At 38.6% G+C, this 24901-nt stretch overlaps 2 protein-coding genes across 3 annotated transcripts; one reads left to right on the top strand and one right to left on the bottom strand.

Moving 5' to 3' along the window:
* Window positions 1-152: 152 nt before the first annotated feature.
* Window positions 153-3371, bottom strand: LOC137953430 (O-fucosyltransferase 23-like). The gene has a single exon (XM_068800841.1). It carries the CDS (start codon window positions 2167-2169, stop codon window positions 880-882), a length of 1290 nt encoding a protein of 429 aa, XP_068656942.1. The 5' UTR covers window positions 2170-3371; the 3' UTR covers window positions 153-879.
* Window positions 3372-5187: 1816 nt separating this feature from the next.
* Window positions 5188-24500, top strand: LOC137952505 (DExH-box ATP-dependent RNA helicase DExH6-like). 2 transcript variants are annotated; one of them, XM_068799574.1, is made up of 16 exons: window positions 5188-5441; window positions 5756-5993; window positions 14899-14989; window positions 15155-15470; window positions 15625-15699; window positions 15800-15844; window positions 17264-17354; window positions 17438-17496; window positions 17639-17800; window positions 19280-19332; window positions 20149-20182; window positions 20332-20421; window positions 20525-21529; window positions 21755-22831; window positions 23711-24132; window positions 24210-24500. In XM_068799574.1, exons 2-16 carry the CDS (start codon window positions 5876-5878, stop codon window positions 24292-24294), a joined length of 3723 nt encoding a protein of 1240 aa, XP_068655675.1. In that variant the 5' UTR covers window positions 5188-5441; window positions 5756-5875; the 3' UTR covers window positions 24295-24500. The 2 variants fall into 2 exon arrangements, with proteins under 2 accessions (XP_068655675.1, XP_068655676.1); XM_068799575.1 differs by having other exon boundaries at window positions 5751-5993.
* Window positions 24501-24901: the final 401 nt, after the last annotated feature.

Raw genomic sequence — 24901 nt, 5'->3', positions numbered from 1 at the left:
CTGAAAGTAATTTTAGTCATCTAATGTCTGTACTTTTTTTCTCTGTTAAAAATAAAAAAAATATCTTTTTTATGAAAATTAAAAACTAAATTTGAAAACCAAACAACGACTCATGGCTCTTTCGGTATGACCAAAGCCAAAGACATCTCACATCCATGATTCGTACCAGTCCCCTTCCTGTCGATTCTCCAACAGAATAAATTGTCAAGAATTAAAGAATGATAGTTCTCAAAACTCATTTTGAGCGTTAGGTGGGGAAAAGGTGATTTACAAGTATGAATAAGCTCTGATACAGTGAAACAGGATCCATTGAAAATGAGAGTCAGTTGCGCTGTAAGAACTCCCTGCTTAGCCATAACCAGTTGTGAATTAAACAGAGTTGGCCACAGAAGGAGAGGGAGGACTTTGAATCTGCAACAGAAGGTTTTCTGCATGTTTCAAGCTGGAAAATGACTGGTCGTGGGTAATTATTTGGTAACATTGTAGTCCGAGCAAGTTCCCCTGCTATATGAATATAATTTCTGAAAAAAAAATTGTAGTATGATACCTGTGGAAGAAATGTTTACAAAATTTTTGTACCCAGTGGCATTTGCATTTTCTGAAAATAAGAAGCTGACTGGCCTCCTCTGTTCTTATTCCCAGGAGCTGAGGTTTGTCAGCGAACCAATCCCTCCAAACTAATTTAAATCTGTGTCAAAGAAGAAAATGTATGATCCCTTGTACAAACACTAGAGGAGCATACATGGGTTTATCTGGATATTCAGATTTGATAGCATCTTCTTTTCTGGCAACTTGATAATTGTAATCAGAGGGCAAAATCCTGAAAACCCTCCTTCACAAAAACGGAACACAAGCCAGTCCAAGAGAAGCTACAACTATTCAGCATGAGATGTCATTAGTTCCATAACTGATTGCTTGAAGGTTAGAAGCAGACATATCTGTAGTCCATCTCTGAGGACCTCCAGACTCTCCCAAGATATTGTATGCATAAGAACCCCATCTCACATCCATCCCACATGAATCCTTTGCGCCTAATCTCATCAACTTCTGAGTTCTCTCAAGTACTATAAGACTAGAAAATGTTGAGAAACTATTACCAACAAAAATATCAGCCCTCAGACACACTTCATAATCTATTGCAGATTTAATAAGATAAGGGAACCTGTTATATACATCCCAAACTCCAAGTCTCTTCTTTTCATAGGGAAGCAAACCTTCATCCCAGCCATTCAACACCGATTCATCCTCCAAAAGGCTATCAGCAACTGCGAGATAAACAATAACAGGTCTTTGCAGGCCTGTAATGTGAGCTACCCTGTCCATAATCTCCTTTTGACTGCTGCAGATTTGGCTAATGTTAGACCTATGCTCAAGATTTTTACAGTGAATCATCCAATCCTTCTCTATCCTCATGTGAACAGCTATATAAGGTGTGTGCATGTCAGAAGAGTTCATGGAATCAATACTCTGTTCCTGGGTTTGGGATTTGGTTTTCACTTTGCTGCCCGTCTGTTGAATCTTAGAAACAACTCTTGTTGCTTCCTTCGATATCTCATCGACTAGTACCAGACATTCAAAGATCTTTGCATAATCCTTCACAGGCCAGTGATCATGCCAAAGGAAAGGATTCTTCCCCACAATCCGAATAACCTCGTTTTCACTCATTGGTGTTTTGCTGAACTCTTTTAATTGATCCAAGTCCCTTTCTACAGTCCACCTCCTGCCACTTCCTTTTCTGAGCTCTAGTGGCTCAGTTTTGTTGGAAACCTCAGAATAACGACCCAGCTGAACAAAACCATTGCAGAGAATATTGAATCTATAGAATTGGAAAATCTTCTCAAATGCAATTGGCTCCAAGAGTTCAACCTCTTTATAAAACAAAGATGCACTCAAGCTAGGCATCAGGAGTGTCCTGTTTAGCATTCGAGCAGTTAAACATGCCCTAGCGAATGCAATCTTTTGATTGTTTAATCCCCACACAATCTGCGGAACCTCCAAGAACTTATCTTTTTTAATCTCGGGCTGTGAATTTGAAATTGAAGGGCTATAAATCCAATCCCATGGTTTTTCCTGGAACGTAAGAATTCTAGATAGTGGATACAGAACAAGAGCCCTTACGATTAAAACGATACACACCAGGCAATAGCATCTGAAGAAGATTGAGTTCATGTGAGGATCGATTAATCTAAGAAACTTGCAGTTTACTGAATCTATTGAACTAGTTTCCAGAACACTTGCAGTTCATTGCGAATCGTTACTATCGCTCTTTCACAGCCCTCTCCTTTTGTTACTTTGACATTGGCGCCTGCGATAATATTGCGACTCAAACCATGAAAGATAATTGACTTACAATCCGAACCTACAAGACTACATAATAGAAATCAGAGAGATCGAAATGCTTCTTCACGTTGCAGCATGACTACCAATCCAAAGGTCAATTGAGCGAAATGAAAGAAAAGAGAGAGAGAGAGAGAGAGAGAATGAAGAAATACAAATAGCACCACCGAATGAGAGAAAGATTAAAACCCATAAAATTGCTCATTTCCAACCTTTGCAAAACGCAAGTGACTAAATCACCTCTCTCTCTAATCGACACTCATTTAGAAAAGGAAGAAAAAACAGACCGTGAACAACTCTCACTTGTAACCTGTTCCAAACAAAATCTGTCCACCATTTGTACCTAGAAGCAACCCACATAAGAGACTTCCGGCACGGAAACCCTGAAACCCTATAATGACATTTCGCAACATCATTTCCGCAAACTAAAAGCAAACTGCCTTGAAAAAATAAACATAACCAAGAAAATTAAAAAATCAACCTCAAAACTTCTCAAAACACGATAAGGGCACCCACTCCAACGGTAAATTTACAGCATGCAGAACCAAGCAAACCATAGAAGACTTAGAAGCAATGAGAACAAACAAATGAAACATACAAATCAAAAGAATAAAGTAATAAAAACGAAAAGACAGAGAAATTAGTCCGTGAACTTAAACAGCGCAAAACGTGAACAGCACTCCAACGAGGATAAGCATTTGCAAGACAACTAAAACACCACCGCAAAATCAGTCAAATACACAGAAACAACGGGCACGATTACAAACACAGACGTCAAATACAGAGATAAGAAACTCGCAATACAAAACCTCTTGCAGCCACCAAACCAAGCATCATAATTTCTCTGCGCCAAACTACACAAGCAGCAGGGGAAAAATTCCACAAAAACCAAATCCAGAATGAAGATTAGAATCGAAGAACAAAAGAAAACACTCAAACAAGACAAGAGACAAAACAAAACCAAAAAACCGATCCGCAATCAGAGCGCGCTGACAGCGGCTGAAAAACACGAAAAGAAACGCGAAAAAAGGGCCCGACAAACACAGCCTTGAATCTAAAAAAAACATAAATCGGAACAAAATTAACCTGCCTTTGCCTCGGTGGCTCCGAATTCGGCAGCAAGAAGCTCGAGAAAAAGCCTGGTCATGGTCCTCGTGGAATACCGAAAATCAGTTGCAGAAGTACGTCTTTTTAAAACCAAGTACTCCCTACTTACCCCTCCACATCTGCCTCTCACGGGAATCCCTGCCTTTTTCCTTCTCTAGAAACTATCGACAATCTCAGTCGTTGATTGCTTCCACCAAACTTTGATCCTATTGAGCGGTTCAGATCTGATTTCTGCCCACATGGAGGGGTTCGTAAAATATTGCTCTAGATGTACGTCTTTAATAAAACAATAAGTTGGTCTAGCTAAATTTGCGGTGACATTATTGACTAGATGAGATGATCGTGATCGTCAGATCAAGGTGACCAGATTGTAATTCACGATGTAAGAGAACCATTGGATTCAGCAATTTGGAAGGAATAATAAAGTGTAATGTGGACCCTGTTTTTATAGGTTGCAACTGACAGAACAAATCTTCTAATTTGCTTCCGGAAGGGACGGGGAGGCTTTTCTGTCGGACTTTTTAAATGGCTGAGGTAATGCAAGCGTGACACGCGGAGTATTGATTCATCGGGGACCACTGAACTGCTTTGGGTACAGCTTGTCGTCATCAAGGGGCTGCCGACTGATCAATCTGCTGACGTTGCAAACCTGACCCCAGTGAGAACAGTGTATAAATAGAAGGAATAAAAATTTTATTTTTATTTTTATTTTTTGTATATTCGGTATATTGGTGCATATATTGGGGTTTATTTTAATATCACATTTAAATTTTAAATGAATAAATAATTTTCTTAATATCTTAAAGATAATACTAACAAATGTAAAATTAAGTAATAAATAATAATTTAATGTCTAAAATAAAATACTAAAAATATAAAATAAATATTAAATATAAGAAATTTAGCTTATGTGTAGTTTTTTAAAAGTAAATGAAACCAAAACTTCTATAATTGGAGAAATTTTTAAAATTTTTAGATAAAATTTGATGGAAAAGTGGATAGTCGTTTTATGTGTATATAATAGATATCAAGATTTTCTTTGTTAAATTATTTAAAGTAAAAATAAATAAAACTTGATATATTATCTTTAAAAATGGGGGTTACAAAGTAATACAATCATACTGTTATGGTCTTGGGTTGAGTATTTGGTTTAACATAACTTATCAGATTAGTATGTATTGGCTAAAAATTTGGTATCAGAACCACTACTTACGGTGTGAGTTCGAGCAACCTAATGGTGTCACTAGAGTGGGTCGTTTTGAACGTCAACTCGTAAGAGTTTGAGGGCAAACTCTTTCTCTAAGGGTGTGTTATGGTCCTAGGTTGAATGTCTTTTTGGTAATATTGGTTAAGTATTTAACACATACTAATTAATTTTTTTTTTTAAATCCTTACCTGATAAGATAAGGGACTAAATGCTATAAAGGACACAAAGCTATTAAATTTTAGTCCAATGACTAAGTTTTGTGTAACTAAATTAGGTAGATTAGAATTTAGTCAATTTACAGGTTTTTATTTAATGGTGTTAAATCAATAATTAATATTTTATTTATTATCCATACTCGTTGGTATAAAAATGTCCCTATTTTCACTCTACAACTATCTTTTAACATTTGAGGCTCGAGCAATTTATTTACATTAAAAAGACGGCTCAAATAATGTAGATTAAATTAAATTCTTTATATATTTAAGAGTATAACAGTAAAGACAAACAATCTCATGATCAAAACCCTAAATCGATCTTCTCCCGCTTCTTTTTGTCCCATTTCTCAGATCGTCTAAACCGGCAATCCCCTCCCTCAGCTTCCTCTGCCGCGAGCTCAATCAAAGGGCGTCTTCTGCGATACCTACTTCAGTCCATTACTCGTCGGCTGGTCTTCGTTTATCTACACTGCCGAAGCCTTCATTCACAGGCCTATCGTTTCTTCAACTCACGAAACGGGCATCTGAAGTTTGGATTGGTGTAAAATATTGAAGGAGAAACGCGGAAAATTAAGGTTCGAGATCGTATATAATATATATTGTTGTTAGGAATGTTTAAATTTTATATTAATTATTTCAAGTTATGATTTGTTCTTGAAATTTGTAATCGATGAATTTCTGTTCGTGGATGCTATATATTTTGTTGTTATTTTTATTATTTAATTTTGCTGTTTTTCACCTGAAGTGGTGCGTGCGTTACGGGTTCGGGATACATTAAAGGCTCCCCGAACCTGCGCCGCCCTTATCATTTGGCAAGGTGTTGAAAATTTTGTTTGAGCGACCTTGGCATATCCGAAGGCATAAACTCGTGTATGTTTGCTTAGCGTAGGGCGAGGATAACCATTCCAGGTTTGTTGTCTCGTAAAGCAAGAAAACTGATACGTGTAGGTGACGAACGAGAATCAAAATTTCGAAGCTCGACTTCTTCCTGTCAGGAAAGAAGCAGATTATGGGGAGGCGACAGAAGATGGGAATGGGTCTCCAAGAAAAAAGCCTAAATGTCTCTGAAACCGTACGCATTCAAATCTCTAAACGTCTGGAAAAGTTCCGTGCAGGAGATGCTGAAGGTCGGATACTCTTCTTTTTCATCTTATTTTTTCTCTTTCATTATAGTTCTTCAGGCTTTTAATGTTAATATATGAACCTGCACTGTTTCATTTATTTGCTTCTTCTTCTGCATCTTCTTCTTCTTCTGCTCTCTCTCTCTCTCTCCCTCTCTTGTTAGGATAATAACAGAAAGATTACCTAGGCAGCAGAAAAGACAGTACACAGATTTTAACGTGGTTCGCCCAAATATGGCTACGTCCACAGCTGTTGCAGATATTTCATCGTAGGGAAAATATGTTCCCACATCTTATAAATCCATAAATCAATCTACCATTGTAGATAACAAGAAATAGTGAAACCTGTATGAAGATTCCTGAGACTCGCCGATGCCCAAACAGCACCGGTCAGAAACAAAACAAACCAGACAAAGCCTCTACCGAGGCGATTCTTCTTTCTCTCCTCTGCTCTCACCCTCTAAACTGAGGATACAACGCTCTTTCTCTTCTCTGCTCTCTCTCTCTCTCTCTGTCTCTCTTTCTCTCTATTATGAGGTTGGAGACGCCCAACTGAAGAGAATCAGCAGCATCGGAGCAGCACACGACGTAAAGAAAAAAATTTCTGTTGCGGCGGGAGAAAAAAAAAGCTTCTTCTCTCTGTATCGGTGTTTCAAAGAGCTTCTATCTCGAAGCGTCTATTTTCTGTTTCTCTGTAAAAATCAGAACGTTACAGTAAGTCTCCGGAAGAAGATATATGGGAAAAAGGGGGGATTTAATTTCTTTGAGTGTTCCACACGTCAAACCCATAAATAAAGAAATCTGAAATGCCCTTTCTGTCCCTTTGACCTATACTATTCTGACTCAAACCCACGTCTTCTCTAACAATCTCCCACTTGAAGACTGATATCAATCTGTCTTCACACATGTCAATGCAGCAGCTCTTTCTTTGTCTCTTCATTTTTGCAGGCCAACTGAAGCTGAACATAGCTTCAGTTTATCAATAGTCACCGGTTTGTTAGCATGTCCGCAGGATTTCTGTTACTTTGGATCTTCTTCAGCGTTAGCACCTCATCCTCTAACAAAGATCTGATGAAATGATAACGTAGACTAATGTGCTTGGTTCTAGAATGAAATGCAAAATTCTTTGCCAGATGTATCGCACTCTGACTGTCACTGTACAAAGCATTCATCCTTTGTTTGAATTCTAGCTCGGTTAACAATCCTTGAAGCCATATCATCTCTTTACTGGCTTTTGTTATTGTTATATATTCAACCTCAGTGGAGAATAATGCAACAATCTTCTGTATTTGCAACATCCAACTAATAGCTGTTGTGCCCACGGTAAATACATAACCAGTGGTGCTTCTCTGATGATCAACTTCTCCTGCAAAATCTGCATGTACGTACCCTTGCACTTTCAATTCACCTTTGCCAAAGTACAAACACTTATCTGTGGTGCCTCGTAGATATCTCAAGATCCACTTTACTGCCTTCCAGTGGGTCTCACCTGGGTTTGACATAAATTTGCTAACAACTCCCACTGCATGGCCAATATCTGGTCTTGTACAAACCATTGCATACATCAAACTGCCAATGGCTGAGGCATAGGAAACCTTATCCATAAGTTCTCTCTTTTCTTCTGTGTGAGGGGACTGATCCTTGGATAGACATAAGTGTTTTTCCAAGGGTGTGCCAACTGGCTTGGCATTGCTCATGTTGAATCTCTGCAAAACACGATTGATGTACTCTGCTTGAGATAACTGCAAGACTCCACTTGGCTTATCTCTTGTGATTTGCATTCCGATAATCTTCTTTGTTGGACCCAAGTTTTTCATGTCAAATTCTTTTGACAATTGCCTCTTCAAACTTCTGATCTCATCCATATCTGAGCCAGCTACTAACATATCATTGACATAAAGTAGCAAAATGATATAACTGGACGCGTACCTTTTGAAGTAGCAACAATGATCGGCATTACATTTCTGGAAACTTTTCTTATGTATGAAACTATCAAATGATCTGTACCACTGTCTTGAGGCCTGTTTCAAACCATACAAACTCTTTTGGAGTTTGCACACCATATTCTCTTTCTCCTTTTTTGAGAAACCTTCTGGTTGATGTGTATATAACTCCTCATCCAAGTCTCCGTGAAGAAATGCAGTTTTCACATTTAACTGCTCTAGATAGAGATCTTTAGTGGCAACAATACTCAACATTGTTCTGATAGTAGTGAGCTTCACAACGGGAGAGAAGATGTCATTGTAATCGATTCCTTCTTTCTGTTGGAATCCTTTGACAACCAATCGGGCTTTGTATCTCTTAGAGCCATCGTACTCCTCTTTCACCCGATACACCCATTTGTTTTTTTTGAGAAGTAAGTGTGAATGTAATACTGAAGAAAAAATGTTACAACCCTTAAAGCTAAAGTGGCATTTCCTCCACAATAAGGTGTTGGAGGGAAACTCCTTTTTTAGCTTGAGCATCGGCTAAGTGATTAGCTGATCTTGGAACATGTTTCCAAGTACAATGTAAAACAGAAATTAACTTACAGATTTCCTCAAATAACTCCCAATGACGCCAAGGAGGTTTGAATGACTTTATGCACCAATTGATAATGACTTGAGAATCTCCTTCAAATAAGAGAGCACCTTCCTTTTGTTGTTTGAAAAGTTTCAGACCGTTGTACAACCCATGTAATTCTGCGCTAGTAGAGTCAGATACACCAATTGGACCCGCATATGTGAAGATAAGATTGGCTTGTTCATCGTGAATAACTCCGCCAAAACTAGCCGGTCCCGGACATCTAAGAGCACTTCCATCAAAATTTAGTTTTAAGTGCCCAGGAGGGGATTTGGACCATTCAACCATTTCAGGGGCTCTTGCTAGTTTAGACATACCTGCAACAATTCGCCAATTTCCTCGCATGTTTGTCCCTTTCAAGTTGTAGAATTCTTTGCGTTGGAGAACCCAACAGGTTACTTGACCGATAATCAAATCACAAAGAATTTTCCGTGGGAGAGCTTTCTGATTGAATTTTCGATTATTTATTTCTTTCCATAAATTCCATGCAATGTGTCCAACACAGCAAGAGATTAAAATTTTTTCCAATTTTGGGAGATGTGAGCTAACCAAAGTTAGGATGGAGTTATGTAAATCTTGAGATGGGCAGTATGATATACTGATTTTATCCATCAATTCGGTCCAGATCTTATGAGCATATGCACAGTGCAGAAGCGTGTGATCTACTGTTTCAGGAGATGAATTACAAAACGGGCATTTTGGGTTTGGAACATTAGTGCCACGTCTTTGTAAAGCGCCAGAGGTTGAGATTTTCTTGCGGTATATCGTCCAGATAAAGAACTTAACTTGAGGAGGAGTAGGTAGCGACCATGCAAAGGCAGCAGGATGTGTTGCTTGGGGAATCGGATATGAAATCATATGGCGGTACGCAGAAGCAGAGGTGAACATACCTTGTTTGTTCGGTGTCCAGATGAGTGTGTCAGTAGAGCTTTTTAATGTCACTTTTGAGAGCAATTTGACCAGGCTAGTGGCTTCTAGTGCTTCAGAATCATTCAATGCTCGCCTTAGATGTAGATTCCAGCCACTCGAAGGCTGCCGATGGTCAGAAACCATTGTGCTATGAGATCTTGATAATTGATAAAGACGTTGATGACTATCCTTCAAACAACTTGAGCCTATACACCAATCCGTCCAGAATAGAGTTTCTTTTCCGCACCCGATGTAGCATTTGACGACAGACTTGAAAGTTGGTAAAAATTTGGCAATTTTCTTCCAAACAGGAGATAACTTATAAAACCTTCCCTCGTCCATCCACCAGCCATGAACTGTTTCGGACTTCATTTTAATCATTCTATGCCACAGCAGATTGGGTTGCATGTTGTATTTCCAGATCCACTTCATGTGCAGTGCCTTGTTTGTGGTAGCAATGTCCCAAATCCCGAGTCCCCCCATTATAATTGGCTTACAAACATCTTCCCAATTTACTAGACTAAACTTTTTTTCCCCATTTGGCCCATCCCATAAGAATCTTCTTTTTAAATCCTCTATTCTATCCTGAATAGATGCAGGATAATGATACAAGGATAAAAAATAGGAAGAAATACCGTGTAGGCAAGATTTGATGAGAACCAACTTACCAGCTTCGGATAAAAATTTCCCTTTCCATGAAGCGAGACGCTCAACAACCGGGAACCAGGAGTTCCTTGTAGGCAATAGTGGAGTCAAAGGCAAGCCCAGATATGTGTTTGGAAAAGACGCAACCTTACAACCCAGATAATTCGCCATCGAATCGAGAATGGAGGATTCAATGTTAAATCCAAAAATTGAAGTTTTATCCCAACTAATCTTTTGACCAGTGGTCAATTCAAAGATGTTCAATACAACTTTCATGTGTTTAACTTGTCTCATGGACCCTTCTCCGAAAAGGATAGTATCATCAGCATATTGTAAAATGGGAACGTCATGGCTCGGATCAGCAAAAACAGGATTTAGCCAACCCGAATGTTTTGCAAAACGGATCATAGAGGTAAGGTATTCCCCAACGAGAGTAAAAATGAATGGAGATAAAGGGTCACATTGTCTTATCCCCCCAGAGGCTTTGAAATAATACACCCATTTTTTATGAAGGGCCTTATTCCCTATGGGTAACTCAACTAGTTCCCATGTCTTGTTGGAGATTAGAGAATTCATCTCATCTTTCATAGCAAACTCCCACTTGCTAGCATCTTCAGTCTGACATGCCTCTTCATAGCATTCAAGTTCTCCTCCATCAATCAACAGTAGATAATTGATGTATCTCCTGTTAGGCACATGAGGTCAACAAGATCTTCTCAATATAGAAGCTGGAACAGGGGACTGTGATGTGTCGGACTGTTGTGCACTATTCTGTTCAACAGATTCTTCTGGCTGAGGGCTTGCTACTGAATCATCTGGGACATCATCCACTTCTGCATATACTGGCCCACTCTCTACTGAGTTGCTGTCATCTGCCGTATGTCTGTCCTTGTATATCAACCCTTTCACTGAAAATCACATCTCTACTGCGGATCACCTTTTTGTTTTCATCATCCCATATGAGGTATCCAAACTCATTCTCACCATAACCGAGGAAGATACATTTCTTGGATTTGGGATCAAGCTTATTCCTGCCTTGATCACTGATATGCACATACGCCATACTACCGAAAACTTTAAGGTGTGAGAGTCTTACGTCTTACTTCTTTTCCGCTCCATACTTCTTCTGGTATTCTGTACTCTAGTGGAACTGATGGACCTCGGTTGATCAAATAAGCTGCTGTGTTGACTGCTTTTGCCCAAAATTGCTTTGGTAGGCCTGACTGCATACGCATACTTTTGGCTCTCTCAGTCAAAGTTCTGTTCATAACAGCTACACCATTGTGCTGAGGCGTACCTGGCACGGTTCTCTCCATGCGGATCCCATGATCATAACAGAACTTCTTGAATCTGGTGTCTTCATATTCACCACCATTATCAGTTCTCAGCTTTTTGATCTTTAAGTCTTGTGTCATTTTCAACCATGGCTTTCCATCTTCTGGAGGTATCAAACACTTCAGACTTGTGACATAGAAAGTAAACCCATACCTTCCGTGAATGATCATCGATGAATGTCACGAAGTAGTGTTTTCCACGAATGGATGAAACAGTTGTTGGCCCCCAAACATCAGAATGAATGAGCTCTAGCCTTTCCTTCTTCGGAGTTCTGCCATGTGTCTGAAAGCTAACCTGCTTTCCAAATATGCAATCCTCGCACATATCAATTTCTACTGATTGTAGCTCTAATAGTTTCCCCATGGAATGCATAATCTTCATTCCTTTCTCACTCATGTGGCTAAGGCTCTGGTGCCACAGGCTGGAACCTTGGTTACTTGCTGCAGCTGCAATGGTACAACATGATTTTGCTGTCATGTAGAGAGTACCACTCTTCTTTCCTCGTGCAACCACCAATGCACCATTTGCAATCTTCCAATCATCACCATGGAAGGTCGTGGTGTAGCCTTCACTGACTAACTGCCCTATTGAGATTAAGTTCTTTCTCAGGTCGGGAATGTGCCTGACATTTTTTGCCTATAATATCGCACGGTTGATCATCAGCGAGGTATACCTTTACCAAGGTTTTTGGACACATATTTCTCGAAGAGTTCTTTCCGCGAGGTAGCATGGAACGATGCTCCAGTGTCTAACACCCAAGACTCCTCCTTGCTCTCCAGAGAGCAAATCAATGCAGCATCATTCCCTGAGGTGGAAGCAACATTTGCTTCTACCTTCGCCTCCTGATCCTTCGGTGCACTATTACACTGATTTTGGTAGTGCCCGATTTTCCCGCAGTTCCAGCACTTGACACTTGAGTTCTGAGATCTGTTTGGATTTTTTGATTGAGACCTTCTATTCTGAGAACTGCCTCGATGAGTTGACCTTCCAGGTCTATTTCCTCTAGTTCTTCCTCTTGCCTCTGTAGACAATGCTGAAGAAGTCGACCCTTCACCCGACGATTTTCTTCTGATTTCTTCATTGAGAACTAGATCACGAACATCATTGAATTTTAACTTATTGCTTCCTGATGAGCTACTCACTGCTGTAACAGTGGCATTCCAGCTTTCTGGCAGGGAAGACAAAAGTATCAATGCATGTACCTCATCGTCGAATTCAATTTCAACTGAACTCAATTGGGTTGTAATGATATTGAGTTCGTTGATATGTTGAGTTGCTGATGCTCCTTCTGTCATCCGCAAATTGAACAGTTGCCTCATCAAATGCACCTTATTTGAGGCTGACGACTTCTCGTACATACTGGCAAGAGCCTTCATGAGACCTGTTGTGGTCTTCTCTTTTGCTATACTAAATGCAACATTGCGGGATAACGATAGTCGGATAACTCCAAGGGTTTTTCTGTCGAGGAGTTTCCACTCTTCATCCTTCATACTGTCTGGCTTCACTCCTTCAAGCGGTAGGTATACATTTTTTCGATACAGATAATCCTCTATCTGCATTTTCCAGAAACCAAAGTCCGCCCCATCGAACTTTTCAATTTTTTACCTTCCCTTCATCTGCGGCCATTGATCCCACTCAAATCTGACTTTCTGTACAACCTTGCTCTGATACCACTTGTTGGGAAAAAAATACAGACAGATTACCTAGGAAGCAAAAAAGACAGTACACAAATTTTAATGTGGTTCGTCCAAATATAGCTAAGTCCACAACTGCTGCAGATATTTCATCATAGGGAAAATATGTTCACAATGTTTACAACATTCTCATCTTACAAATCCATAAATCAATCTACCACTACAGATAACAAGAAATACAAATCTGTAAAGAAACAGTGAAACCTGTATGAAGATTCCTGAGACTCGCGGACACCCAAACAACACCGGTCAGAAACAAAACAAACCAGACAAAGCCTCTACCGAGGCGATTCTTCTCTCCCCTTTGCTCTCTCCCTCTACACTGAGGATACAACACTCTTTCTCTTCTCTGCTCTCTCTCTCTCTCTCTCTCTCTCTCTCTCTCTCTCTCTCTCTCTCTCTATTATATGGTTGGAGACGCCCAACTGAAGAGAATCGACAGCGTTGTAGCAGCACATGACGGTAAAGAAAAAAATCTCTGTTGCGGCAGCAACGTCGCGGCGGGAGAAAAAAAAGGCTTCTTCTCTCTGTATCGGTGTTTCAAAGAGCTTCTATCTCGAAGCGTTTATTTTCTGTTTCTCTGTAAAATCAGAATGTTACAGTAAGTCTTCGGGAGAAGATATATGGGAAAAAGGGGGGATTTAATTTCTTTGAGTGTTCCACATGTCAAGCCCATAAATAAAGAAATCTGAAATGCCCTTTTTGTCCCTTTGACCTATACTCTTCTGACTCAAACTCACGTCTTCTCTAACATCTCTCTCTCCTTCTCTCTCTTTTTCTCATTCATTCACGCACTCGCTCTCTCCTTCTATTAAAGTTCCTTGTAGGTTGTTTAAGAAGTAGACTTTGTCTCCTCTGTTGGTTTCCGTGCTATTGTGTAGATTTTTGTCTATAATGTTGTCCTGTACTGGTTTAATGGTGCCTTTTCTCTTTAATCATATTTTGTATTTTTGTTTCCATGTTTTAAGTATTTTATAGGGGTGGTTTGAGGACAAGTGAAGAATGTTTAAAAACCTGTCCGACTTTGGCTACTTGGATTTCTTCTTGTGATTATTTCTAACCTTGGTTAATTCAATGTTTAATGCCTTTGGGGTGCTTCCCTGTGGTTATTCTTCTCTTAAAGTTTAAGTTTTATTTTTATTTTTTTGAAAATTTCTTTTCATGATAAGTTAATATTTAAACTAAATTACTTCTCCATATGGAGGTTTATTGAGTTTCAGGATGCAAGCTGTAAAAGTTCTAGAATTATGGACTTGTGGACTTTTTGGTTATCAAGTTAAAGCTTTACTCATTTAAAAAAAAGTTAAACCTTTACAACCATGGAGCCACTACATGGATAGTCTTTAGCAATACTTCAAATTTTTGCAACTTTATTTCTGTGTTCAAGGGATATGTATAGACTTTATAGGGTATCAATAGTGAGGTCAGTGTGGCTTAGAAGGTTTCTTTTACTTTGTGCTACATTTGGTATATGAAGTTCATGAGTGTAGAATTCTTGTTCATAATGAATATGCAACTTAGATTGGCTAATATTGGTTCTAAAGTTCACTGAAGACGTATATGAGTATGGATCCTCACTTATTGCCTGTATGATCACCATTATGATGATCTTGGAGGAATTCATTGAATTCTTTATGGTCCTTTCTTTATGAAGGGCCAATTCTCTAATTGTTTGAAAGATAATCATTTTTTTTTTTTTTTTTTTTTTGTTATAGTTATGGATTACTCCCTCATTAATGTAACTTAATTTTTACATTGTCTTGCAGTGCTCACCTTTGAATCTACATTATCTAATCCTGAGAGAGCTGTGGTGCATGAGATTTGCAAAAAGATGGGCATGGAGTCAAAAAGCTCTGGGTGGGTGTAAATTTTGTTGTGCTAATATATCATCTAAGGTTTTGTAAACTTATTTATTTTGCTACTATGAAAATAATCTATGATGTCCAGTACTTATATTCATCTTTTTGTTCCTGGTACTAATATTTATGTTTATAAATAATTTTTATCTTGGCTTCTCTGCAGGCGTGGAAACAATAGATGTGTATCTGTTTATAAAAATAAAATGAAGCAGGATCCACGGAGAAAAGAGAAGGAGGATGTCAGTTATTTAGCATTTTCAGAAGCATCAATGGAAGTTTTACGTGATTTATTTATTCATTATCCTCCTGTTGATGGGGAGCTTAGTGAGGAAACCCGTAGTAATCTTAGTCGGAAAGTTAGTAAAATAGGTACTAAGAATGATAGTAGCTTCTCTAAACCTTCTATGACCAAGGAGGAAATTGCAAAAAAATTGGAATCACTAACTTCAAGAGTGAATAAGGACCCTCAGTTAAGACAGGTATTTTTCTTACCCTGTTTGGTGTCAATTTTGGACTTTTTTTTTGTTTGTATTTTTTGTACTTGTAGATTGCCTTTGCCCTAAAATCTTATGCTTAGTTGAACCTTTTTCTCATTGTATAGAGATTTACACAAGTATTGGTTTCTGAGTGCAGACTGCCCAAGAACAAGCTAGACTCCCCATAGCATCCTTCAAGGATGTCATCACGTCAGCTGCAGAATCTAACCAGGTTATGTTTGTCATATATATGTTTTACTTGAGGTCAACTTGAGTTTTTTCACCCTCTGTTCGTTATAATTGGAATTCTCATATTGTTGTTTCCATGACAGGTTCTTTTAATAACTGGTGAGACAGGATGTGGGAAAACTACACAGGTAGCTAGCTTTATCTTTTGTAACGTGTATTCTTATACCTGCAAAATTTATGTCATCGCATGTTACTTGTATGCTGTGAAACCTTTCTGGTTTTTAGTCATAGAGTATTTAAAATAAATATGTCATAGAAAGAGATGTACACCTAGTTGTAACATAGATTTTTCTGTTACGGTTGAGGATGCCTTCCTCCAGCTTGTATGACTTTCGAGTACGGTGTGTTATAAATTTAGTTATGAATCTTAGAAGATATAGGACTTCATCCAAATATCCATCTTTGGTGGAGAATTATGTGCATTTTTCTTTAAAAATGCAATCAAAGCTCCCTGTGTGTTGTGGATGTTGGCAGTTATGGATTTGAAGCACAATAGTGTGGGTTAATTGATTTCTCCTGTACCTTATCACTTTTCCAATGCACAAATCTGCTGAACTTTTGGTTGACCTCAAATAACTATTTCTCTCTGCCTTTTAGAATCAGTTTATAAGTCTTAGGTTGATGTCTTCTTTTCTTTTTATTTTTTATTTTAAAATTTTTTTTCCACATGTCAATGGTAAGTGTTTATTTATGAACAACTTTGCACAATGACATACTTCTTCACTCTCCGCTCCTCTTATTTATTTATATATATTATTTCTGGAATAGTATGATACACAGGTTACCTTAAATCACTTCAAATCCTGTGGTCATTTTAAAATGCCAGTCAATTTTTCTTTTTCTATTCACTCCTTGGAATTGGTTTATAAGTTTGAAGCTTATGTTTGTTCCACCTCTTTCTTATCAGCTTTTCTGGAATAGTATGATATTTAACTGCTACCTCAAGTCATATAGACAAATGAAGTTTTTGTATGTGAGAACTAAACCCAGAAAAAGCATGCAAACTATAATGGAATGGAGTAAATTGAACAATTGTAAGCACCAAAGCAACGAAATTTATGTGTCAGCATTTTCTTCAATTTCTTGAGCTATGGTGCTTGATTAATTGTTCTTTTTATTCCTCTTATTTACCTGAAAAATTCAAAGACAAAATTTGGGGTCCAGAATTAAGAATTGCCAAAAAATTACGTCTTTAAGAGGAAATCCAGAAATGCAAGGGCACTGAAAGTAATGGGTCAATTAAGGATTTACTATCATTATGGCATAGATAGTTGAGGTACAAGATATTTAGTTGTGTTTTGACCAAAGTGTCTCTTGCTTTCTTCTATTCATGAGTTTTCTTTCATATGTACTGTACATTTTTTTTTTTTTGAAGAAGATGTATTAATAAAGCAGAAGAAAATTACAAAATTTGTGGGAGCACGTCCCTTACAACCAGCGATTGTAGGGTAGCTCCCTGCCTGGCAAAACACATCCACCTATTTCATTCATCTTTGATAGCAGCACTCTCTTCTTTTTGTCTAAATTTTTTTGTTGTTCTGATCCAGGTACCCCAATTTCTTCTGGATCACCTGTGGAGTAAAGGTGAAGTGTGTAAGATTGTTTGTACCCAGCCCCGAAGAATATCAGCAATATCAGGTTATTTCTTACAATAATTTTCTTTGAATCATCGATTTACTTCATTCCTACATTGCTTATGTATTTTGATATTTCATGAGCAGTTGCTGAGAGAATCTCATATGAAAGAGGAGAAAGTGTTGGAGACAGTGTTGGTTACAAGGTATGTTCTTATTGAATATTCTTTTACAAGTTTAGCTTCTTTCCAGTACATGATTCAGATTGCTTTTCTGAAATAAAATTGTTGTTACTGAGAATTCATATATATATTATTGGTCTTTAAAAATTGCATTGAACTTTTTCAGATACGATTGGAATCTAAAGGTGGGAAGCAGTCGTCCATAATGTTTTGCACAAATGGTGTTCTTCTGAGAATGCTGATTGACATTGGGGGAGTTATATCCAAGTCAAAAGCTGAAAATAAGTCATTGAAGGATATCAATTTTGGAATAACACATATCATTGTGGTAATTGATTTACTTGCATAAATAATGTTTAAAAGTTATGTGATCTTTCAGTCATTTGATGAGGTATTTAATAAATCTGATGATAAAGTGTTACTCTATGTTTTCTATTTGTTAATCGATTATTATTATTATTATCATCATCATAATCATTATTATTATTTTTATACTTGTTAGTGTTCTTTTACATAATTAGCACTTTTTTTTCCAAATAAAATCTTGGTGCAGTTAAAACATAATAGAAAAAGGACTGATGAAATTTACAGGATACTGTTAATAGTTATAATTTGGGGGTAAAATAACTGTACATAGAAGAGATTAAGATGTGTTTTTGAATGGTATTGGAAATCAAAATGTGGTGTGAATATGTTGTTCTCTACGCTGTGCAACAATTTATCCCCTTTGAGGCTAGGTGGCCCGACATTTGTATCCTTAGATCTTGAATTTTTTAACTCTTCCTAACGCACCATGTTCTGTTATTCTATATGTATGACAAAAAACCCTCAAATAGTTTGTCTGTTATTCTATATGTATGACAAAAAACCCTCAAATAGTTTGTTAGCGTGGCATTTTTAAATTGACTTTCATTAATAAAACATTGTATGCATACTCTACATTACTAAAGGGCCTGTTAATATAAATAAACTCTTTGATGAGATACTTGAGGATCAAATTGTGGCTCTGGAATTTTGCTTGTCCCAAGTTTTGACCTATTATGGATTGTTATTTATAGGGTGTGTAAAAGTATCTGATCTCTCCTGTTTCATTGAAATGTTATTTTTCCAGTTAAAGTTTTCAACACTTAGTTGGATATTACTCAATTGTGTACATCTAGTCCTCAAAATATTAAAAAACATTAGTGGTCTACAGTTTTTATTTTCATATAAGCTTTCTTGGCTTTATTACTAACAGTTGGAGCACATCAGTGACCTCACAAGAGGTTCAACATAAGAGACAGCTTTAAGTTAGATTGTAATGGCTCGTAAATCTGTCGTAAAGGGAAGTTGTGGCTCAGTTCTGTTTTCTAAAGTGTGTGAATCTATATTAAAGGTCGAGATAGGCCATAGTTCTGGTTGATTTTGAATGTGATAGAGGTCCATTTTCTGTGCATTATTTGAAAAGCTCCTCTACATGCATTCCCAAAATATTTCTGCCTAGAGACGACTTGTGAACAAGTATCATGAACAAGTATCAGGTCATGAAACATGTATTAGTGTGGAGAATCACTCAAATTTAACAGTGATCATAGTGCCAAGGCAACTAATACTTGCATGCTATCATGACCTTTAGACGGTTATATGTTTAACTTATGTCTGTAAGCCTTTCGTCAAATGCCAATCCATTTATAATGCAGTGATTGAATTCTTGCCCTGGAATTTCTTGTCCATGTATCCTTAATCGTTTGGCATGTATGCTTCCTTACTTTTGTTGACTCCATGTATTTGTTAATCTCTGTTTGTCATATTTGTCTTTGTTCATTAGGATGAAATTCATGAGCGAGACCGTTTTGCGGATTTTATGCTCGCTATTCTCAGGTATCTAAAAAAGCGGCTACTCTCATTATTTGCCTATACATCATGTATGTCAGGGCTGTAAGTTATTTATTTATTTATTCCTGCATCCTGTACAGCTATCATAATCAATATTAGGTATTTTTCTAAGCAAATTGTGTACAGATTTATCATTTGACTTAGAAGACTTGCTGTCTTCGTGTGATGTGAGTTCATAATTCATTTGAAATTTGGGTGTTCATTGATGAACCCCAATCTTTTATAGTCGAATTATTCTTTTTAGTTTCTCTTTTGTACTGGCTCTGAGGCACGTCTCTTCTGTTTGTTGTGTCCCTTGCCCCCTCTCCTTCTTAATAAAATCTTTTGCCATCTAAGAAAAGGATTTTTTTTTTTTAAGGATGTGTTTATGTTATTTAGCTGGTTTGTCTGTTTATTTGGCAGACATGGATGGCATAACACTGTCTAATATGAGTCAGACCGTTTGGGATCCTTGAAAATCCATGACAGGGGCCTATGAATCTATGAGCTTAAATAGTGATATGATTGAGGCATATCATTTCCGTTTTTACTTGATAAACTTCTGATTGCTGCTGTACATGGTTTGTATATTATTCGGGAATTTCTGAGCACTGTTGCATACTCCCTGCAATTAATAGCATGCCGTACACTAGCATATTCTATATTTATTTATTTGTTTAGAATGACATATGATTTAGTATGTCTGTTACATAATTTCTCTGGTGAATGCGTGCTTCACTGCTTAGTTTATTGATTCATCATGCATACCCTTCTTTTTTTGGTGGCTAATTGTAATTCTTTTTGTGTTCAACCTTTCTGCAGAGACCTGCTACCATCATGTCCTCACCTGCGTCTGGTTAGCTTCCATCCTTCTCTGTTGATTTTATTCCTGTTATATATTCTTTTTATTGATTGATGCATAAGGTATTTGAAAAACAGTTTTTATTTTTCATTTTTTCATTTTTTTTCTAAGTATAAAGAAGCAACTTATTTTCCCATCTGCAGATACTCATGAGTGCTACACTCGATGCAGACCATTTCTCCCAATATTTTGGTGGCTGCCCAATCATTCGTGTTCCTGGTTTCACTTATCCAGTAATATTTTTGCCCCTCAAATCAGTATCTTACTGTTACCATTCTTCTTGACCAACTACTGTGAACCTTTGTCACCCTAAACATTTTCTTATTCTTATTTTAGGTTAAAACATTTTACTTAGAAGATGTTCTTGCTATACTAAGTTCAGCAGAAGACAATCATCTCTACCCCACAGACCTCTCTGGGCCCATGGAGGACACTGAATTGAATGAAGACTATAGGACTGCATTGGATGAAGCCATTGAACTTGCATGGTCTAGTGATGAGTTTGACCCCTTGCTTGAACTAGTTTCCACCAAGGCTACCTCAAAAATATTAAATTACCAGCATTCTATTACTGGTGCTTCACCTTTGATGATTTTCTCTGGAAAAGGTCGAGTTGGGGATGTTTGCATGCTTCTGTCATATGGTGTAGATTGCTATTTGTGTGCCAAAGATGGGAGTATTGCACTTGATTATGCTCAAATAGCAAACCAAGATGGAGTTGTTGAGGTTCTGAAAAAACATATGGGGAATAGTAACTCAGAGTCTGAGGAAAAGCAACAGTTACTTGAGAAATATCTATCGAGCATAAATCCAGAGCATATAGATACTATACTTATTGAGAGACTCTTGAGGAAAATATGTCTTGATTCCAGTGAAGGAGCTGTTCTTGTTTTTCTTCCAGGTTGGGATGATATAAATCAAACCCGTGAGAGATTACTTTGTTCACCATTTTTTAAGGATTCTTCCAAGTTTATAATAATCTCCCTTCATTCTATGATTCCATCTGTGGAACAGAAAAAGGTCTTTAGACGCCCTGGTCCTGGGGTTCGAAAAATCATACTTTCAACTAATATTGCTGAGACAGCTGTTACCATCGATGATGTTGTTTATGTTATAGACAGTGGAAGAATGAAAGAGAAAAGTTATGATCCTTACAACAATGTGTCCACGCTCCATTCATCTTGGGTTTCAAAAGCTAGCGCAAGCCAAAGGGAGGGACGGGCTGGTCGGTGTCAGCCAGGGATTTGTTACCATCTTTTTTCAAGAACTCGTGCAGCTTCTCTACCAGATTTCCAAATTCCTGAGATCAAAAGGATGCCAATTGAGGAACTCTGCTTGCAGGCAAGAATTTCCCTACTATATTACTGTTTGAGAATTAGCCTGCTCAAATGTGAACTTTTCATCAATTTGGTATTGAAGTCACTGTTAAGTTTTTTTTTTTTTTTGCTTCAATAGTTAAAAGGTTCACTTTATTCACTTGACTTTTGTCTAGATCTGCTTCTGACTAGCTCTAATTTGGGTTTCAATTTTAATGCCCGTGTTTCTGTTTCTTTTTGTGCATTACAGGTGAAACTACTTGACCCTGACTGCAAAATAGTTGATTACATCCAGAAGACTTTGGATCCTCCTGTCCTTGAAACAATTAGGAATGGTATCATTGTTCTTCAAGATATTGGTGCGGTAACACATGATGAACAGCTCACGGAACTTGGCAGGAAACTTGGTTCTCTTCCTGTCCATCCATCGATCAGCAAGATGTTACTTTTTGCTGTTTTGATGAACTGCTTGGATCCTGCGCTAACTCTAGCCTGTGCCTCAGATTATCGGGATCCCTTTCTTCTTCCCATGGCTCCTGATGAGAAGAAGAGAGCAGCTGCAGCCAAATCTGAATTAGCTTCATTATATGGGGGCAACAGTGACCAACTAACTGTTATAGCTGCATTTGAGTGTTGGAGACGTGCAAAAGATAAGGGTCTAGAAGCTCAGTTTTGTTCTCGATATTTCGTCTCAAAAGCCACCATGAATATGTTGTTTGGCATGCGAAAGCAGCTTTTAAATGAACTTCTTCGAAATGGGTTTATCCCTGAAGAATTCAATGGTTGCAGCTTGAACGCTCAAGATCCAGGCATCCTTCATGCTGTTTTAGTTGCTGGTCTGTATCCAATGGTGGGAAGGCTACTTCCACCAATTAAAAAAAACAGAAGGGCAATTGTGGAAACAGCAAGTGGTGCCAAGGTTCGATTGCATCCTCATTCTTCTAATTTCAAGCTGTCTTTTGCCAACTTTAGTTCATGCCCATTGATTGTATATGACGAGATTACACGTGGGGATGGAGGGATGTACATAAAGAACTGTTCGATGGTAGGACCATACCCATTACTGTTACTTGCAACGGAGATGGTGGTGGCCCCAGCAGATGAGGATGGGAATGAGAGTGATGATGATGAAGATTCTGGAAGTGAGGAGGATGACGAAGTTGGGGAAGGAACATCAGCTTCTATGCAACAAGAACGGATTATGTCTTCTGCTGATAATACAGTCGCAGTTGTGGCTGATCGATGGCTTAAATTCCAGGCTACAGCACTTGATGTAGCTCAGCTTTACTGCTTGAGGGAGAGGTTGTCAGCTGCCATTCTGTTCAAAGTAAGTCCGGAGTCTAATTTTTATCTCTCTACCTGCAGACTTTATATTTCCTCTTAAGATGGTACTAGTTGGCTCATATACCTGCTATGCATTCAGAACTTGACTAATCTTCTACTTCCTGATTTCTTGGGAATCTCAATTCTTAGCAGTGCTATCAGACTGGACTGGACTGTCCAGTTGAGTTGGGTTCATTAAGACCCATTGCACTGGGGAAAAACTGGGGTAGGGGTAGGGGGGGGGGGGAGAGGGGTTGGGGCTTAATTGACTCAACAGGTCCTTGTGTCTGCCTTGCTCCCTTTTCTCTGAAGGTGGGGCAGGGGGCCTTCGCTATTCCCGCTGTTGTGCAGAACTCCACATGGTGGTGGCTTGACAACAACTAGAAGAGGCGGAGTTTACCCTTTTCCTGGCCTCTCTTTAGGGGCTGGGGCTTAATTGACTCAACAGGTCCTTGTGTCTGCCTTGCTCCCTTTTCTCTGAAGGTGGGGCAGGGGGCCTTCGCTATTCCCGCTGTTGTGCAGAACTCCACATGGTGGTGGCTTGACAACAACTAGAAGAGGCGGAGTTCACCCTTTTCCTGGCCTCTCTTAGTACTGAGAGGAGTGGCTCGTCCCCTCCCTCTCTATTAAAATATTTAATCTTAATAACTAAAATTAAAAATTGATGTTAGCTGATTTTATATCCAGTTGAACAACCGGCTTTATGCAGTTTGAACTGGTAGATGTGGACCTCGCCACCTTAATGCCAAGGGGTCCGAGTCCATTGCTTAGTTTTTTCTTTCTTTATCTTTATGTTTGTCAATCCCTCTCCAATATTTTATTGTAATCGTAATCCAAGTTTACACCTGTCACTTACTAACACATCTTCAAATCCATGTTTCAGGTAAAGCACCCACGTGAAGACCTACCTCCTGCTCTGGGTGCCTCCATTTATGCCATTATCTGTCTTCTTTCTTTTGATGGGCTTTCTGGAATTTCATCAGCATTGGAATCTGTGGAGTCAATAACGTCCATGGTAAATGCTGCTGGAATAGGCAAGCCACTCAAAGGGAAATTTCAACGACAAGATTCTGTAAGTGGCTTTCTTAGATCAATTTGGGCAGATGACAGAAGCAGTCATCATCATGCCCATTTTCGGAAGTCCCAGATGGCTCAATCGGTGCAGCTGCCTCGCAATGACTCTCCAGGCCATTCAAAATCTCCGATAAGGAGAAGCAAAACCCCAGGGGTTCTGCGTCAAGGTTCAGGGGGTCCCTTACCTTCAAGCGGTGATTCTTTTAAACGACGACGTGGAATTGGAGCTAGGTGAAAACAAATTGCGTGTTGGATTTCTGTAAAAGTATGTGGTGAAACTGCTGATCCTGAGCTGAATTTTTGTACAGCTCCCTAACCAATCAGTGCTCCCAATCTTATGGTGAAATCATGGAGGTAAACCATTGTTGGCTTCACCACGATGCAAAAGTGTAGTGTATGGATGTGCAGGTCATCTTATGTGTGCTTCTATAGAAAACTTTTCTGTTGTTATTATGTACAGTGTCCATTCTTGTAGTCATAGAAAGAAGAATCACGCAAGGAAAATTAAGATGTGCTGAATCATGCTTTCCCATATATTGTAAATTCCTTTCAAGTTTGTATGATTTTCTCAAATTTGGTTTCCATTTTAATCGTCCTGACAGTTGCAGAGCTACCGTTGAATCGCAGGTACTTCTTAAGAGTTCTCGCTTTACTCATTTGTTTAATTAACCTTATATTGAAAAATGTTACAGAGAGAGGTTATACGGGGTGTACTGTCTTTTCATCCTGCCTCACGCCCTCGAATGTAGAGGTCACCAACAAATTTTTATGCAAAAGAGGCTAGGGATCCTTGCTTGAGCCTCTGATTGTTAGGGGAAGGGAGACGATATGGAAGGAGAAAGACCGCCTCTGATCGTAGCCATGAAAGGCCACCCAGGCACAGGGAAGAGCACCCTTGCACGGGCCCTCGCTCTCGCCGTCGGTTGCCCGCTCCTCGACAAAGACGATATTAGAGACTGCACAGCAGCCCTCGAGCAGCATACCTCCGTCGTGCCGTCCC

This window comes from Aristolochia californica, unplaced genomic scaffold (assembly GCF_029961685.1).
Source record: "Aristolochia californica isolate CCGP_79_NKW_82.1479 unplaced genomic scaffold, dmAriCali1.0.hap1 SCAF_16, whole genome shotgun sequence".
NCBI lineage: Eukaryota > Viridiplantae > Streptophyta > Magnoliopsida > Piperales > Aristolochiaceae > Aristolochia > Aristolochia californica.
Note: the sequence above shows the minus strand (reverse complement) of the source record. Positions and strands in the feature narration are given on the sequence as shown.

What these genes read in the sequence shown, in the direction of transcription:
- LOC137953430 (XM_068800841.1), bottom strand. Translation starts at nt 2,169, where the DNA reads ATGAACTCAATCTTCTTCAGATGCTATTGCCTGGTGTGTATCGTTTTA.
- LOC137952505 (XM_068799574.1), top strand. Translation starts at nt 5,876, where the DNA reads ATGGGGAGGCGACAGAAGATGGGAATGGGTCTCCAAGAAAAAAGCCTA. An exon ending in AAGAATATCAGCAATATCAG is followed by an intron (nt 17,355 to 17,437) that starts GTTATTTCTTAC and finishes TTTCATGAGCAG; the next exon opens with TTGCTGAGAGAATCTCATAT. An exon ending in CATGTCCTCACCTGCGTCTG is followed by an intron (nt 20,183 to 20,331) that starts GTTAGCTTCCAT and finishes TCCCATCTGCAG; the next exon opens with ATACTCATGAGTGCTACACT.